This window comes from Carassius carassius, chromosome 8 (assembly GCF_963082965.1).
Source record: "Carassius carassius chromosome 8, fCarCar2.1, whole genome shotgun sequence".
Lineage (NCBI taxonomy): Eukaryota > Metazoa > Chordata > Actinopteri > Cypriniformes > Cyprinidae > Carassius > Carassius carassius.
Genome location: NC_081762.1, coordinates 23900998 through 23919310, shown reverse-complemented (window position 1 = coordinate 23919310; position 18313 = coordinate 23900998). Strand labels below are relative to the sequence as shown.

At 37.9% G+C, this 18313-nt stretch overlaps 1 protein-coding gene across 1 annotated transcript in view; it reads right to left on the bottom strand.

Moving 5' to 3' along the window:
• The window catches only part of LOC132145594 (partitioning defective 6 homolog gamma-like), a 40765-nt gene extending 22746 nt beyond the window's left edge, over window positions 1–18019 (bottom strand). The window contains exons 1-2 of the mRNA XM_059556723.1: window positions 17709–18019; window positions 8737–8959 (exon numbers count right to left, since the gene is read on the bottom strand). Coding sequence (XP_059412706.1) covers window positions 8737–8959; window positions 17709–17780 — 295 coding nt within the window. The 5' untranslated portion in view covers window positions 17781–18019. The remainder of the gene's footprint in view (window positions 1–8736; window positions 8960–17708) is intronic.
• Between the last annotated feature and the right edge of the window lie 294 nt (window positions 18020–18313).

The following is an 18313-nucleotide window of genomic DNA, read 5'->3' as shown; positions in this document are numbered from 1 at the left end:
CACTTTCTTGCAGAATTTCACTGAAAATATCAGACAACGAGGGTGAATGCCAAGAGACGAGTCTTTTTTCCGCGCTCTGATCTGTCTCCTGCGCTTGGCGCTTCTCCGTCTCCACGCGGGTTCTCCGCATCCAGCGCGGCCTGGATCATTTCTCGTGCGCGCTGCCTTATTTCCGCATCCAAGTAATGATCTTTATAACGCGGATCAAGCACATTCGCGATGAAGTGCAGAGGATCCGAAAAGATCTCAGTGAGACGTGTGCTAACAGACTCTATAAGACTGTACCTTTCTTTGTTCTCACTTCGTGGTCCGTCTCAATCTCTTTGTTAGGAGACGCTTTAGTGCTGCGAATAAAGGAATAAGAAGAGAGAGAATGTTCTCACTGGTGTGAAGTGAATGACGCGGGGAGCTCGTGGTCTGCGCTATGCAGGTGCACGTTCAGGTCGCGGTTTCTGTTTGCGTCATCATCACAACATTTCGGCCGTGTTGTTTCGGTGATAAAAGTCTTTCGGCCAAAAACCAAAAATGCTCTTTTGGGCCATTTTCGGCCGAAAATCTTCGGTGGCCGAATATTCGGTGCATCCCTAGAATTTACTTTAAAATACAAAAAAGGAAAGTCACAGAATTGGCAAAATTAATTATGGATGTGCGATGAATCAAATCACAATATGGACTAGTGTCTGTGAATATTATAGCACAAAATGACTCATTGAAATATGAAGTTCGCATGTTATTAATAGCACCAATAATTATACTACAGTTTAAAACATTTAAGGAAAATAAAAATTCACAAAATCACAATTTATGTGTAAAAACGGAACCTCTTTCATATAGCTTTGCTTGCAAAAAAAGTTCTAATTTTATTTGTGACGTGACATTCAGCCAAGTATGGTGACCCATACTCAGAATTCGTGCTCTGCATTTAACCCATACAAAGTGCACACACACAGAGCAGTGAACACACACACACACTGTGAACACACACCCGGAGCAGTTGGGGGTTCAGTGCCTTGCTCAAGGGTCGTGGTATTGCCAGCCCCGAGATTTGAACCCACAACCCTAGGGTTAGGAGTCAAACTCTCTAACCACTAGGCCACGACATTTTAAAAGATTAATATATCATAAGTCATAAGACACAATGCAGAAGACTTAAGTGACAACACAATTTCTGAATAAGTAAATAAATTGCAAATTTTAACAAATGATATGTTGATTTTAACAAATTAATAAGTTTTTAAGTTTAAAAAAAATTCTCTTGGTAAAACCATTTTGATTGTTGAAATGTAATCAAACCATTAAAACAGATAAATTCCCACACAAAAAACAAACAAACAAATAAAAAAGTAGAATTTGGAAAAAATAATAATAAATATAATAATTCCTAGGCCCCTACTATCATGACATAAAAATCGTTTATGCTGGTTCACTAGTGAGTTTGAAGACATTGCACTTTCTAATTCTTCTATTTGCATAATTACAGTGCCATCAGTTTTCTTAATTTACATATAAATTTGAACGGACACTGATAAAGAAGTGTGAATTAAACAAACCAATAACAAACTGACTAGTAGTATCAAATTACAAGGTTTTTTTTAATACAATGTTCTATGAGTAATGTCAAGACATGGAGTCATATTTTCGCATTAACATGAACAGCAATTTTAAATTAAAGAGGAAATCTACGATATAAGAAACAGCAACATATACAAAGTTTAGCCATAAGACAAATATCACACAAACAAAGTTACTTCCAATTTGGCAACGCCTGTCATGACTTGCAAACTCTGTAACTTTCACATAAACTGCACAAACATACCAGAAAAAAAGAAAGAAGTTGTTTACATAGAGAACTGTGCACCCGCAGGAATAACGTCTGTGACACAACCAGAAGTTCATCCACCCAGCACTGATTTAGACCACTTCAACAAAACAGTTTGTTAGTTTTTACAAACGCAGGGACTGAAGTTAAAATTACTGTCTGTGGTCGTCAACAGCATGCCATTGAGCTTAACCTTTAACTTTCTAAGATGTTAGCATGATTGGTCAATTATGGTTATGATTGACCAGCAGAAATAAAAACCACAAAAATAACTCACAAGTAAACAATAACAGAGTGAACTGCATTCATAGTCTTCATATGTTCAGTCTAAATAAGATAAAGTATCATTGATCATAAAGTCGTAGCACGCTAGGAAGACTTCCGACAGGACATGTGTTCTCAATCAACTCCCTTTCTAATTTGGGCTTGAATAAACAAAGAACATGTGTCTGTGTTTTTATTCTCTAAACTTTCACTGTAATGAAAAAAAGAAAAGAAAAAAAGATATACTTTAGATTCAAATGATTCTGTAAGCGACAGATGCTGCTTGACAAAGATGAACTGACTGAAGTCAAAAACGTCAAAACAAGACAGCAAAGTTTTGCTCCAGATATGATGGCGTGAATTACATAAGGAAATAAAACTTCTAGGTCATGTTCCCACACTCCTGCATCTTACTCATTTCCATTCCGTATAATTACTATTACATATAAACTAAAAACAATCCTCCAATCAGAGGAGAGAAAAGAGTGTCTCCTTAAAGATATTGTTAATGTATTTGAAGCAACTTAGCTAAAATTAGCTAATTACATATATGAATAGTTTGGTTAATTTTATTCAAAATGTGATATTCGTTGAGTTATTAGATCATGTTTTCTCCTTTTTTTCCCCAAACCGCAACAAACGCCATTCTCTCTTTTTTGCAGAATGTGATATATCCGCTCAACCAATCACAGCGCACAATTCCACGCACTGTAAACAGTAACAACCAATCACAGCGCACAATTCCACGCACCGTAAACCGTAACAACCAATCACAGCGCACAATTCCATGCACTGTAAACCGTAACAACCAATCACAGCGCACAATTCCACGCACCGTAAACAGTAACAACCAATCACAGCGCATCATTCCACGCACTCTAGACAGTAATGGCAGAGCTCTGAATACACTCCACATCTTAGGACTCCACAACAAACAAGGACTGCATGATAAATTGCATGTGACTGTCATGCACATCTCGTCAGTAAAGCCAGTTCTGTGATCAATAGTACCGGTAAATCTCCATCATGTGCTTTCAGATGGAAATTATTCAGATGCATTTAATACACAGAGCCATCCATCACTGACAAGTTACACTGTATCGCGTTCATTACTGATATGATTAAGAACGCGATATTGCGTAGCTTGTCAATATTTGTGTTTTTATTAATGCCTTTTATGTTTTTGTTAATACAGTACACAGCACTAGTCAACTAAATGGATGTAACATAGCAAAGATGAATGAACTTTTGGAAGTTGAATGTAAGGGAAATGTCATTTTGGCATTTCTGTGGACTAATGTGATATTGTTCATGTTCTTGTTTATGATGAAATTTTCTTTTATTGCTGTAATGAATTTATAGCATTAACAAGATGACCCGTTGAATTCATTTTGGAAGTGTTCTGGGGAGCGTTACTATGCCTTTTGCCAATCACAGTTCAGGACAGGTGCAGGTACAGGTGCAGTGCTCTGGAGTGGTCCCCAGTGTCTGTCTCAGCAGGGGGGAGATCTCCTTCTAGGACTTAACTGAGATTTAGAGCGTCCCGAGTCAGTGTCTGCTACCTCAGATCAAGTCCAGTCTGACTGAACTCAAGACTGACTGCGCTGCTTTTCTCTCATCTTTATAGTGCATTTAAATAAAGGAAGCCTCCACTGGTGACCTCTCTGAGTGAAAGAGAGTGGAAAAAGAAAAGAAGAAAAGAGAAATATAAAGTTTGTGAGTTCTCAGAGCTCCAGGGGGCAGTTAAAAGAAACCGTTTTGTCCATGTATGTTAAGTACATTGCTGTTCTTAACACACATGGCCCATCAGTCTTTATTCTGTAGCCTAGTAAAGTTAAAGAGAGAGACTAGAGTTAGGAACAGTTTTGTTTTTTATGATTTACTGCAACATGCCTTGCACAACCAGTGAAGTCTGATTCCAGAGATAAATGACTCAGTTCTTTTAGTGATTAAAGGACTTAATGCACAACTCATGTAGTCCAAATGATTCCTTAATGAATGACTTATCAACCAGTGCTTTTTTAGTAAAATCAAACAGATAGTTGGTTATACATCACGTACAATTAACTCTATTATGCTCTTCTGAAGGCTTTTAAGACTTGATAGTGTAAGGGATAGTTCACCCAAAACTGAAAATTCTGGCTTCTTCTTCACCCTCATGTTGTTCCAAACCCATAAGATTTGTCTTCAAAATACAAATGAAGATATTTTTAATGAAACCTGAGAGATTTCGGTCCATCCACTGAAATCCATTCTAGGAAAATGTTGATGCTCCCAAAAGTTCATAAAGAGATCACAAAAGTAATTCATATGAATCAAGTGTCAAATCCAAGTCAAATCAGTTTTAAACAACATGAGGGTAAATAAACAAATGGTAGAATTTGCATTTTTGGGTGAACTATGGACCCCTTTCACAAGAATGTGATGATGCATTTCAAAGCTAAAGTTGAGTGTCCCTGCTTTGGATAACCTCTCGTTCACACTGACTCACCGTCTATCTATGTGACCATGTCTATGTCAGGAGCACATGGGTGACGGGAATGCTGGGACTCTCCGGTACATCGGGCATATTAAGGGCTTACTCACGCTCAGGTTAGAAGATGGCCAAACCATGAGAAAGCACCTCATTGTTCGACATTCACAATGGTCACTATGAGCGCTGAATGGCACTCACAGCTATGAGTAAAGAGACTAATTAGCATAATAGTACAAATCCTGCTGACCACTTAAAAGCTTGTGTTGTCGCAAGAAAACACGACTTACGTAAGCCACACTGGAAGCCAAGCCGTCAAGAGGAGTAACACTTTACACACATGAACGGTTTGACCACATTCAAGGCATTTCACCAAAGCAAGAACTGCTAAATGTTAAATCCTTCTACATAAACTACTAAATCACTGTTTATGTAGGTGTCATAAACAGCCTGTATTCTGTATTCTACTTTGTAAATCTGATCACAAAAAAAAAAATGAATAAGTGTGAGAAGCCTTAATACCTGCAAAAGCTGTCAAAGAATGAAAACAGCTTGAAGGTTGTTCTTGGCGTTTAACTATACATAGCGTCTTCCTTGCAGGCATTACTGGACTACGGTTGTGCAACTACAGAGATGTGAAGTATGCAATTGCAGTGCAGGGTTCATACCTTTAAAGCAGGGTGAGAGAAGCGTCCTATCTGTGGATGTGGAAAGTTAAGCAAGACCCAGCCTGCTGAGATGTCTCTTTTCACGTGGTTCTTTTGTCTTTTTGACATGCCCTCCATACCAGCAGACTGTGACCTGCTTTCTATAGGCTGCAGTTCCTCTGAGAACAGACTGATCTGAACACTCAAATGAACAGTAAAGCCCAGTTTACCAAAAAAAAAAAAAAAAAGTATGTATTTCAGCATTTCTGATTCAGCATGAGCCAAGGGATCAGGGCAAAATAGAATGATCCTATCCTTCTGCAATGTTATTAGCATAAACATTAGCACAGATTTGAGCTGTTGGTGGTGCTAGAGGATTTGAGTTAGAGACTCCAGATTTTCTGTATTTAATGTTAAATTAATTTAATGGTAAATAAAATCTTACAGACCTAAAAATTTCTGAAAGGTAGTGTGTATATATTAGGGCTGCAACTAACGATTATTTTGATAATCGATTAATCTGTCGATTATTTTTACGATTAATCGATTAATCGGTTTATGTACTTATATTTTAGTTTTTTCCATTTTTTCCCCAAGTAAATTATTAATAAATGGTCTTTATCATTCAGCATAGATTTAAGAGATTTTAACCATTTTGCATTGTCATATCCTCATTAAAAATATACCTGGAGTTGTTTTATTGTGTTAGTAATCCTTTGTCGAACTCTTCTGCAATCAAAACACTGACCCATACTCTAGCAAATTTTACAAGGAGATTTCAAATAGTGTTTTCACCATGGCAGTCCTTAGAGCTCCTAAAGTAGTTTAACATCCCGAACAAAGCTTATTAAGGAATCTTTCAGAACATATTTTCACGAAGAATAAGGATAAAACAGAATAAAATTGCAGTGCATTGTATTTTATTATTTACTGGGAAACAGCTTTATAGCTTATGCTGTGAAATTGTAAACAATCCTTCAAAAAAAGTGCCAATGGCATGAAACCTGAATGGAACTCACAATTTAAAGTAAAATCCATCAGAAGGTTGTCCAGAAAAAAAAATAGGACACACACAAAAAACCTGCTGTGTGAAGAAGAGCAGTGAATACTTAGAAAAAAAAGTGCATTTCAAATATCTACATTTACCTCTCTCATTCAGTCATAATTAGGCAGCACGACTGAATTTTGAACTGGTAAACGACAAACTGATCACAGAACATGTTTGTAAAGCTTTAAATGTTAACTGTTAAAATTAAAAAGCAATGTTATCAGCTTTTACGACTAAACATTTGCAAACAACATTGTACTGGAGAATCTGCACAAATGAAAGTCTTAGGGGCCGTTCACATATCGCGCCTAAAAACGCGTGGAAAACGCTAGGCGCGCCGCTTTCTCCTTCTTTCCAAAGCGCCCCTGAGGCGTCTGCCTTTGATAAGCAACCATGACGTGCTCTCTCCTTGAAGACGCGGAAATTTCAGCAAAGGATAAATGGATTTGCAGCTCAAAAAAATCGCTTGCAGTAGCTCTGCTACTAAATTTATTTCAAAATGGAAATCCATATACAACTATGATCAGCTGTTCCTTTCATCTTGACTGAGCTTTTAACGTTGTTACGGGAAAGGATGAAGCTGATTGGTTAGTTCTTGTCACATGACCCGCGGTGCGGTTGCGGCATTCTGAAAAGTTTAAATGTTTTTAACTCGATGCGGTGCAGTGTTGGAAATAACGAACTTGAGCGCGCAAAAGACGCGATATGTGAACGTCCCCTTAAACAGTGCAGTAGTGCAGAGTTTACAGGTTACTCTTCTTTTTTAAAGGCTCAATGTAAAGTACTCCCACATCACGCTGAATGCTGCAGACATAGACATCATATGATGTCTATGGCTGCAGAGACGCTGCTCGGGAAGCACGTGACATAAAACAAGGCCAGCTATTGGCTATTCGCTACTTCTCCTGTTGTACTGGCTGAGTAAAACCTCCGGTGGCTCATTACTGCCACACTTTGGTCACCGCAGATTTGAAATATGCACGAAATGAGCCGCTTACGGCAAATAAAAGTTATTTAGCAACGAATCGATGACTAAATTAGTTGACAACTATTTTAATAATCGATTTTAATCGATTAAATCGATTCGTTGTTTCAGCTCTAGTATATATACTTTTGATCTTCTAAAGAGATGTCACTTAACAAATGTTAGCAAACGCCAAACAGCAAATTGTTTTGGCAAACACAACCAGTTTGTTTTGATTTGTTGTGCCCACTTTTTAATCAATCAATCAATCAATCAATCCCCAATTGACCCTTTGCAAAGACTGTAACTGTGACCCCCTTGGTCACTTTTGCTACATCCAACGAGCCATGGTGCTCTCAAAAAACGTTTTGTGGATCTTTAATGTGTTGTAATAGATTGCTGTAGCACCTCAGTTCAAGCTGCACATGAATCTATCATCTCTTCCTCTTTACTAGTTATAGTGCAGAATAAACATGAATGAACATCAGAAGGTATCTTCATCTTGTGGTGTTTCAATACGCCAGTACCAAGTTCACCGCTGTTAATCTAATCTCCTGTCTGGTTTGTTTGTCAGACAAAATGGCTGATTCAGCAATATGATTGGTCAGATCACATGTCAATCAAACTCCTAGGGTCAATTAAAAAAAAAAAACATTTTATCCTGTTGAATATATGATTTAACTCAGAAATTGGTCAAATTATGGGGGGCAATTAATGTTGACTTTACAAACAGAAACCATGAAATATCTACAATATTTTTTTTTAATGGCAAAGTGGCAAAACTAAAACTAATTCAAGGAGACGCAAATATCCATAGCCAATCTCAAAATTAAGACTACATATATCATCCTATCACTAATACCAATCATTTAAGAGAGCGGTTTCTGCAACTGAACACACATTCTCAGATACTGAAAGGAAAAAGTATCCAACACACATTCAACAGGATGCTGATTTGTCTTTAAGGGTCCATTGGGATTTACAGGAAGAGTCTGAGTCTCTCCACAGGAAAGAACTGTCACTCTCTTCACTACCATCAAAACCAGCAGCCTTTCCTGTAGAAAGCTATCTTCAGACCGCAGTGGCTCTATCACACACACATCAGTGTGTACGGCCCACGCAAGGGAAACACTGACAACATAATAGCTGCACACGGGGCCACGTTTGGTACAGTGTGCTTCAACTTGATCCTGTTTACCCCGTATTTTCGACTCTCCACAGAAATGTTGGGCTGAATATCCCTGCTTCGCTATGCAAGTATGTGCTAAATTCATACTCTACATTCTGCTGGTTTTAACCCCTAACTGACCTATTCTCTGTTGGGGTCAGGGGAATTTGAAACCCATTTTACTATGCAAGGTATCCCTGAGTCTGATTACTCGACTAGATCTTCCGGCAATCCAAGACGAGTCACCAGACAATGCGAAGCAGGAACATTCACCTCGAAAAAACAAACAGAGCGAGAAAGAACTGGAACACAGAATAAAGGGATGTGGGTGGGAAGTGAGAGGGAGCTTGTACCTTGTCTCTGGATAAAGATTCGAAGCAGGGGGTGTGCAGTCGACACCGCCTTGCTGAAGTTCTCATCATTATTGATGGGGAGGAGGTCTCCGTGAACGTCAGCATATCCAATCATCACCTCCATGTTTGCAATCCGGTGGATGGTCATGATGAGTTTGTAGAATTCCTCAAATTTGCCAGGTTTTAATCGATCCACTGAAAATCTCCGGAACTCTGCTCCATACTGCAAAAGAAATGCAGAAGTCAGCATGCTGGTACAAAACAATGCTACACTGATATTAATAAAGCTCTGAAACTTCTGAATGATCTTTCTAGACATTTGTTACTAGATGAGGATTAGCGGTGACCAATATATCACCAAAGCTGATATATTCCTAACTATTTTTCTTTCTTTCCTTTTCCAATCGTACACCTTTGGAATTTGGCAGATATGCAGTTAATGAATATTTAATTCCACAAAATGCGCAACCTTTAGCAAATTAAATCCACTGAAGTGTGAATCTGTAGCCTGCATAAGAACATGAGAAAAATATTTGTTATCTGATATATAGTGGAAATAAACAAGTTTTAGATGGAAAAATTTTAAATTATTTCAGTTTGTTACAAAATTTATTTTTCCTCAATTTTCGTAAAAAAAAATTTTTAGTTCAAGAATTTATAATTATTAGTAAAAATCTTAAACTGAAACAAAAATAAATCTAAAATGATTTTTTACAAATTTGTAAGAATGTAAAAAGCACAAATTACATGAACATTAACACATACATTAACATGATTAAGAACATGAGAATAAAAAGTCTTTATGCTTCAACCCAACACACTCTGGCAATTCGTAACTATTTTACGTTTTGGCGACTGGTGGCTAATTTGTACGAATTTGTGCAATCTTATTTATACATCGTCAAACAATCATCTTACGCCCAACTGACAGTTAGGTTTAGGGGTGAACCTTCGTGCTTAATTTCTACAAAACACGTGTATGTATGAATCACATTCGTGAATAGGGATATGCCGGTATCAAACTTTCATGTTGCGAATAATTGATAATGCTTTTAGCACGGTATTGATAAACATTTGCATCTTTTGAACTTAATGTGTTATTTAATATTGGAATAACCTAATGAATGTTTAGAAGAATTTATGTTAAGCAGTTTATGTTAACTAATGTAAAATTTGTCCGAACAATAAAGACTCAGAACACTCAAAAACAATATATAGGGCATGTTGTAGTCCAGATTAAAATGTAAAAAATAAGTCTGAAGATAAATAGGCTTAAATCTAAATATTTGGCACAGTGATGAACACCATAGCAAACACACATCTGAATGGCTGTTTAAATAATTTAAACGCCTTTCAGAAACAGAAAGTTATTTTGATTGCTAGGTTTCTGGGGTAAAGATCATGCACACAATTTTCGTCCGAAATTCTCGCACGTTAAAAAATAAATACAACCTCACGCGGTGTCAATCACGTTTACACACTGCCTCAAAAACTTTCGTTGTCATAAAAAAAAAATTGGATCAGGCTCGACTTTCTGCATTTTCCCATCCGTAGTAAGCATTTTGATAGGAAAGGAAGATGAATACAAAACAATGCATAAACGATTTGAAATTAATGTAAACCACTTCACCACAACATTTAGATGATAAAAAAGAACTTTTGACCAAAGCATTACTAGAAAAATTGGAGGTTCACTACAGAAATTTCCATGACTTTTTCAGTCTTGGAAAACTTCTCCCATGACCATGGGAACCAAAGCTATAAATCTCAAGGTTAAACCACACCATCCTCATCCTATCCAGTTTCAACTTGCAACTCGAGGTAGACATAATACATCTCACCTCCTAATCATAACTGCAGACTTATTTCTCCTATTTTTACTTACTAGTCTCCAATTAATCTACTTAGCCTTCAGACGTGTCAGGAATCACAAAACACTGACACTGAGAGATAAAGGGTGTTTTCAGCAGGCCTCTAACTGTCTATTCGGCTGTCTTGGCAGCTCTGCTGTTTGTAATGAGGAAATGGAGGCAAACAGGGACCTGAGACACAATAGAGAGACACACAATGCAGGGTGATGAGTAAGCACAAACCTCCACAACAACACACAGGAACGGATGTCACCCCGTCACTGCAGCTGAGCCACGCAGCAGATGGACAAATCCAACAAATCTAGGGACTTATGAAATCAGCTTTATTTTTTTTTTCCAAATTCATTTATTTTTCTGGATTTCATTTTTTTTTCTCTTTAAAGATTTGGTTCAATTAAATGTAACTAACCAAAAACCATCACCCTGCCCGTATATGGGACGCCTACATTTACTTCACTATATTACAATTAAATATAATATAATCATGACAAACTATATATCGTTGGAAAGGTCTAAGGCTCCCAAATATATATTTTACCAATGTTTTTTGTAAAAAATTATGTAGGAAAAGTAATAGATTAATTTATGACAAGAGTGCACCCTCAAAAATCTACATCATAACAGTTCTGTTCTGACCTTTGTTTAAAAAAAGACTTCTTCGTTGCGTTTTTCTCTATCACATTTTAGAAATCATCAGAAATTATATATCGACTGAAAACTTAAAATCTCAAAATTCATCCTTTAAAACCCATTTTAAAATCAGACATTGCATTACCATGTAAATGGTACATCAATATCATGTTACAAAATGTTTTCATTCATGAATTATTAAAATTTAAGTTTGGATCGTGCACTATAAAGTCTATGTTCAAAAATGTGAGTGACAGTTCATGAAACTTTTACAATTTAAAAGCTATGTATTAAAAGTTCAGTATGTAAACAAAACCGAAAAACGAAATGTCTGTTCCATCCATTCATACAGAGACACACAAAAACATGCAGGATTCATATTTTAAATATAATTTTGCGGCTTAATATTCACAGACACTAGTCCATATCGTGTTTTGATATAAGTGTACTGACCTACTTTTGATCTATTCATCCAAAATTTAGCAAATTCTGTGACTTTCCACATTATACAGTAAATTCCATTTTTATGACTGAATTCTGCAATTCGGTCCACATTTTCCACATCGCAGGAATCCTAGGACCCTACAGATCTCCTCTCTCAGAACACACACCAAGGTCCGTTTCCGCAGGACACGTTACTGTGTCCCCTGCACTGCTTTAGAAGCGTTTATCTTAAGACATAAAACTGCGATCAGTGTTGCTTTAATCTAGAAACATATTAAGTATTTCTTCTGTCCAACCAAAACAAATTCCTTGAGACACACTCTGCCCTCAAATACAGAACGAGGAAATTGTCCGTTGGAGGCATATCACCATCACTAACAGGGTCAAGCTGAGGTTATGTCTCAGATCATGTGACTACCATGCAGATGTGAGTCTTGACTCAATGCGTGGGTCCAGCTTGAAAAACACAGGCCTCGCTTTGTCTTTCACAACAATGGTCTGGGCTGCAGCATCCCAGCATTCACTCGTGGACTATGCTGCTCTGTGTAATTATGCCTCTAAGATGAGAGTGCCACATTAGCCAATGGCAACCTGTCATTAGCACATGAAATATATATGTGAAGCAGCAGAAATACACTCGGAGGGCCTCTGTGGTGGCAGGTGTGTGATCAAGTTGACTACTTGTGAAAATGCACTCAATGGTATACACATATGCAAACATCCACCTAGGGCTGGACGATTATGGCCTAAAGCAGTGGTCTCCAACGTGGTGCCCACGGGGTGGAGTCTCTGAGTCGCCCGCCGAGCACGTTCTATAAATAGCCTGAATTGTAATCTTTCATTTTTTTTTTATGATAATTTTATAAAATGAGAAAATAACTATTGGTGACATTTCATATACCATTAAAACATAATAAAATATAATTTAAATAATAATTTAAAATATTTGGAATCTGCACGTCTCTCTCGCTCTCTCGCTCGCTCGCTCGCTCTTCGTCTCGCGCGCGCGCGCGCACCTCTCTGTCTCTCTGTTGTCTCTCTCTCTCTCTCTCTCGCTCTGCGTCTCGTGCGCGCACCTCTCTTGTTCTCTCTGCGTATCGCGCGGCAGAGGAGCAGCGTTTTAATTTAGTTAAACACAGATATTATGTTGCTTTTCTAATTTTACATACAAGTATGTAAAGTATATAATTCAGTCACTATTTCATATTTATGCCGTTGTTCTTTCTCCCTTTCCCCCCGTGATTTTGTCTATATCGCGACGACCCCACATTTTTTAGGACAAAAACGCCTATTTTTAGGACAAAAAAACTTGTCTTATATTCGGGTATAAACGGTAATTATATATTCAATAGTCATAATATTTAACAATATTACTGTTTGTTGTTGTATTTTTCAAAACTTGAAACTGTGTGTGTGTGTGTGTGTGTGTGTGCGTGTGCGCGTGTGTGTGCCTATATCAAACAAGTAGCCCTCAAGACTATTTTATCCCTTCAGGGAGCCCTCACTCACAAAAAGGTTGGAGACCCCTGGCCTAAAGTCAAAACCTCGATTAATTGAGCATTTTACCTCGATTACGATTAATGAACGATTAAGCCCTATTAGGCGCGGCCACTTTAAGAGACAATGAATGCATCCAATATAATACACAACACATACAATTTTTTTCTCTTTTTTTTGTTTACTTTAACTTAAGACATAACTACATTGCAAGTGGCAAGGCTTAATAACACGTGAAAATGATAAGCTTTCGTTTCGACACGCAGCAGCGTTCTGTCAACTGTCCTGAGCGTCTTTTTAGACTGGCCTCAGCCAGACGGTTGAGATCAACTATTAAAGATGGGATATTTTTTCCTATTGAAAGAACGATCATAGCTCACTATCAGCAGTTATTTTATCTATGTTCTTAACATTTCTTACATATTATTGCTCGGTGTAAGAGATAAATAAAGATGAAAGGTAAACAGTACCAGTATGAGTGATTGCGTGTGTGAATTAGTCATACTGTCTCTATATTACTGTGAAGCTGGGGGTTGTAAATAGCCTAGTTCCTTCAAAAGTAGAAAAATATGCTATAATAAGATTTGAGATTCTAAGATACTTTAGTGATAAATCACAGGACAGCACTGACAACTGCGTTCCTCTGTGCGCGCGATCTTCACAGCTATGAGTTTTCGTGCCACAATGAAGCTGCGTGAACATGGTAGCTCGATATAATACACATCCGATCGTCTAATCGCTTAAACGTCCAAACCATAAAACAAATACAACTGACAAAAGTTTAGTAAAGACTCTAGGCTCACGCGACATCACTATGTGTTGAACCAGCGTTCACCTCCGTGTTTTGCTTTTATGCCACTGACTGGCAGAATCATGTGGCTACACACGATTTTAAGGGGGAATTATTAACAGGAAATAACCGAAATAACTGACATGGGAAAATTACGTTGGTTAGAGGGTCTAAATTTCAGTTTCGATTACTTTTCAATTAATCGTCCAGCCCTACATCCACCCCACAACCTAAGTATGAGGATTTAACCCATTCATCATCTCCAGACGAATGTGGGAAACCAAACAGTTGATGGTACCCATTGACTTCCATTGGATTTTTCTCCATACTATAGAAGTCAACGGCTACCATCAACTGTTTGGTTAACAACATTCTTTAAAACATCTTCTCGTGTCCAACAGGTAAAAGAAATTAATACAAGTTTGGAAAAACTTGAGCGTTAGTAAATGCACTTAACTATCCCTTTAAGTGTCGTAATAACAGTAACAACTGATAATTTACATCAGATCATGAAAACTTAAGGGAACCAGTGACAAGTGTTTTCCCATTACAAATAGTGTATCAGTCAATGAGTCTGTATATTTGATAATGTTAAAATGGTTAAATATTTGCTTATTTGATTAAACCGTTCTTTATATTTTTGTTTCAAGTGCAAGTGTTTGTCTGATTGGTGGGGATTTGTGATAGACTTGACAAATCTTGTGGTCTTATCACGTCTGGTGTCTACAGACAAACGCTCTGTGATCCTATCGTGTATGGTTTGGACACAGTGCAAATCTGAATCCATGCTTAACAACTCCGTTGTCATCCATGTGCAAACTCAAGACCAAAAACAATAACATGACCTCAAATCATTGAGAATACAAGCCTAAACAGAGCCCAACCTGCCCAAGTTCTAACATCAAATCATGAGTAATATGAGAACAGCAAAAAATCTCGATCAGTCCTCCAACCCCGACAGGTTCAGGCAAGTCGAAACACAGTGCTATAAACAGCTCTTTGTGTTAAATACTCCTGTGACATTAAACAGTATCCAAAACCCAATCTTATCAAATGTCAGTATAGCGTTCCAAAAAGTACATTTCCAACTGAGATCCAGCTAGATCAGTTGAAAACAGCAGTGAAAGAGCAGTCGGGGGAGTGTTTCTGGAATGTGTACAAAGCCTTAGACACATTAGTGGGGTTTCTTTAGATATAAAGCACTGGGAGAAAAAAAACAGCTCCTTACGAAGGAATAGAAACCCCCACATGCACTCTTATCACCAGCAGAGTTCCTCTCCAAACAAGCCTTTCCTGATTGAGATGTAAGGAACTGGGTGATGACATCATAAAGAGCACTACGTGTGATACTGAGAGATCAATGACATCACAACGATGATTATCGCATGACTGGTGAGTAATGCATCCTTTGCAATGTTGACACAGATGTGGTTGATACACAATGTTCCAAACATCATAGTAGAAAGATCTTAGATACCAGCTTCATCAGCATTCTTGCCTCGCAGGTTGTGGTTTCACACATCCTTTCATTGATGCTTTTGTTTTTGGGGCGAGTATTAGTTCTTCCAGGTTTCAGTGGGAGAGTGGGTTAATCCGCACCACTTCAACATTCATATGGAGGTATTTGGCTCTTCCAAGAGAGGAGAAATGTAATGGGGCACTCTTGTCTTTACAGACCCCAAACAGTGGCTCCTTTTATTGACAACAGTAGCAGATCTTTTTAGCCCCTGTTATGAATTAGAGCACAGCTGAATAAAAGAGGCGAATTAACAGACAATGGAGTCTGGATCTGGGCACATCGCCCATGCATTCCAGCAATTAGGACCATCACATCCGCAACCACATTATTAAAGTTTCTCCAGCCAAAGCCTAGTCAAAAAGAAAGCGGAGTTTGTTTGTTTTTTCAGCCACTCTTTAATATAGAATGAATGAAGTGACAGACGACTCAAATAGAAAAGCAGAGGCATGTAATGAATCATCCAGGTCCAATGGGTCTCAGTGACAGCACTTTGACAGATACTGTCTCCATCAGCTTGGCTGCAACAGACGTATAGTCCACAGCACCATTAGCACGAGCGGTGACAAATATAGAGTTACTTCTATTTGTGAAGGGTTGGTTGAAGCTTTGTCAGGCATTTCCCCAGGCAAACTGAACAATTACTGTACATGAAAGGTCTGTACGACTCCACTTTGAGTGATAATAAATCTATCATCATTATATAAATGAAACTCGTGCTATTCTTCAAGAGAACTATCACAATAGAATGTCAGACACAAACATGAATGGATCGATGGATGGATGGATGACACAGACAGATAAATAGATGTCAGACAGACAGACAGACAGATAGATGAATAAACAGAATATTTGACTGCTTTTGTTGATTCAACGCGACTAATTAACACACGACTACGGGAATACATGGTTTATCGGAGTTCTTCTTATTATAATTTTCATCATAATAAAGTATATCTATCATGAAATGCTAATCGACATAGTCTTTTTCACTGCTTAGAATACTATGAAATTGTGTGTGCCTTAATTATTCTAAGAAGCCACATCATCTTACAAATTTAGTTATTTTAAACACTCGACTAATGTTATGAAGTGAATTTAGAGTTAAAACATGTTATTAAATGTGGTATTTTCAGGTGCTCTCAGATGGAGCAGCATTTACTACACAGAGCCATAGTTCACAGAGAAGATACACAATCAGTAGTCATTATCGCAAACGATTTCATAATCCTACAATTATATCGTCTGTGATTATGGACGCAATGTTGCATAGTTTGTCAGAGAACTACGGCTTGGTGTAGAAAAATGCTGCTCCTCCTGACAGTAGGTAATGGAGATTTACTGCTTATCACAGAACCGGCTTTACTGACTAAATGCGCACGACAATCGCGATTAATTGCGTTCGAGTTCGATTAATCGCGTTCAATTAAACGTGCAGCCCTAGATAGACAGACAGACAGACAGACAGACAGACAGACAGACAGATAGATAGATAGATAGATAGATAGATAGATAGATAGATAGATAGATAGATAGACTAATCCCATTTCCCTGTTAGATTAATAAAGTACCCATATTAACCGCTGGTGTATGTACTTGGTGAGTAATACAAGAAAGAAAAAAAATGTTTCACTTTGTCCAACTGACAAATAATAGAGCCCATCCCAATGAATCAGCTCTCAGGTTTGCTGTTGTCAAATGTGTAAATATGTCCGCATGTTGTTTGGATACTATTTTCGGACAGCTGGGAATGAGGACAGTATTTGACTTGACCTGATGTGAAGATGATTACAAACACACAATGAATCTTCCGAGAGCAGAGATCTCCCATCTGAGAGCCACATGCTGCAGCAGACTAACGTTACACAAACACAGTCCTGAGAGAGGCTTGTGCTGGATCATTTGCATCTTTTTATTCTTTTGGAGATGCAAAGTAAAGTCATGAAAATTCTAAACACTTTCTATTAATGTGACAGCTCAAGCGCCAAAACGGTTGTGCTGTAACTCATTTTACTGGAGACGACTAAAGTGAAGCAAAACCCGCTGATGAAACCAAACGCAATTCTCAAAAGTATCAGACTAGTTCTTACATGGCATAATATGATTTGACATGGGCTAACCAAAGTTAGCCATTCCTACTTTTCTCATCTAAAAACAGCATCGTGTAACTGCAGCGAAGTTATTCTCGTAAAATATTTTCAAGTATGCATTTCACACAACTCACCTTGCTTTTCACTTCCACCGCGTTCATGTTCAAGCTACGCAAAGATTGCGATTTGTTAAAGCTCCGGTTCATTTCGCTGGCTTGAAACTTTTCAGCACGTCCAGGATGATGGGCTCGATTTATAAGCCTGTCCCGTTAATGAACGTCCAATCTCTCAAAATGAGGAAAAGTTAGTCCTCGGAGGCTGTGTGACAGTTTTTCTTAACTTGCTGTCGCGCTGTGTCTCGCTCACTTCACAAAACTTATTCAGAAAAATGATGTGAAAGACAAATCAGCGCCTCTCACTGGGGGAGTGGGCTAAGTTTTCACAAATGACATCATCGAGCCCTCTCCGACGAGTCCATTGGTGCTACTATGGCGAAGAATTGGCTTATGAATATTAAACGTAACGTGACGCTATTACTGTAGAACTAACTGATTGGCTGAAAACCGAACGCTAAGAAGTAGGCGGGGTGAGGTTTAAGTGAATGTTCAGTTAAACACAAAACGTTAAGGCATTATTATTTTATTATTATTATTATTATTTTTTATTTTTTGTTATAAAAAATTAACATTTTAAAACTAAAACTTAAATTCCTCATCATCCCCATTCCCCACCCATCCAT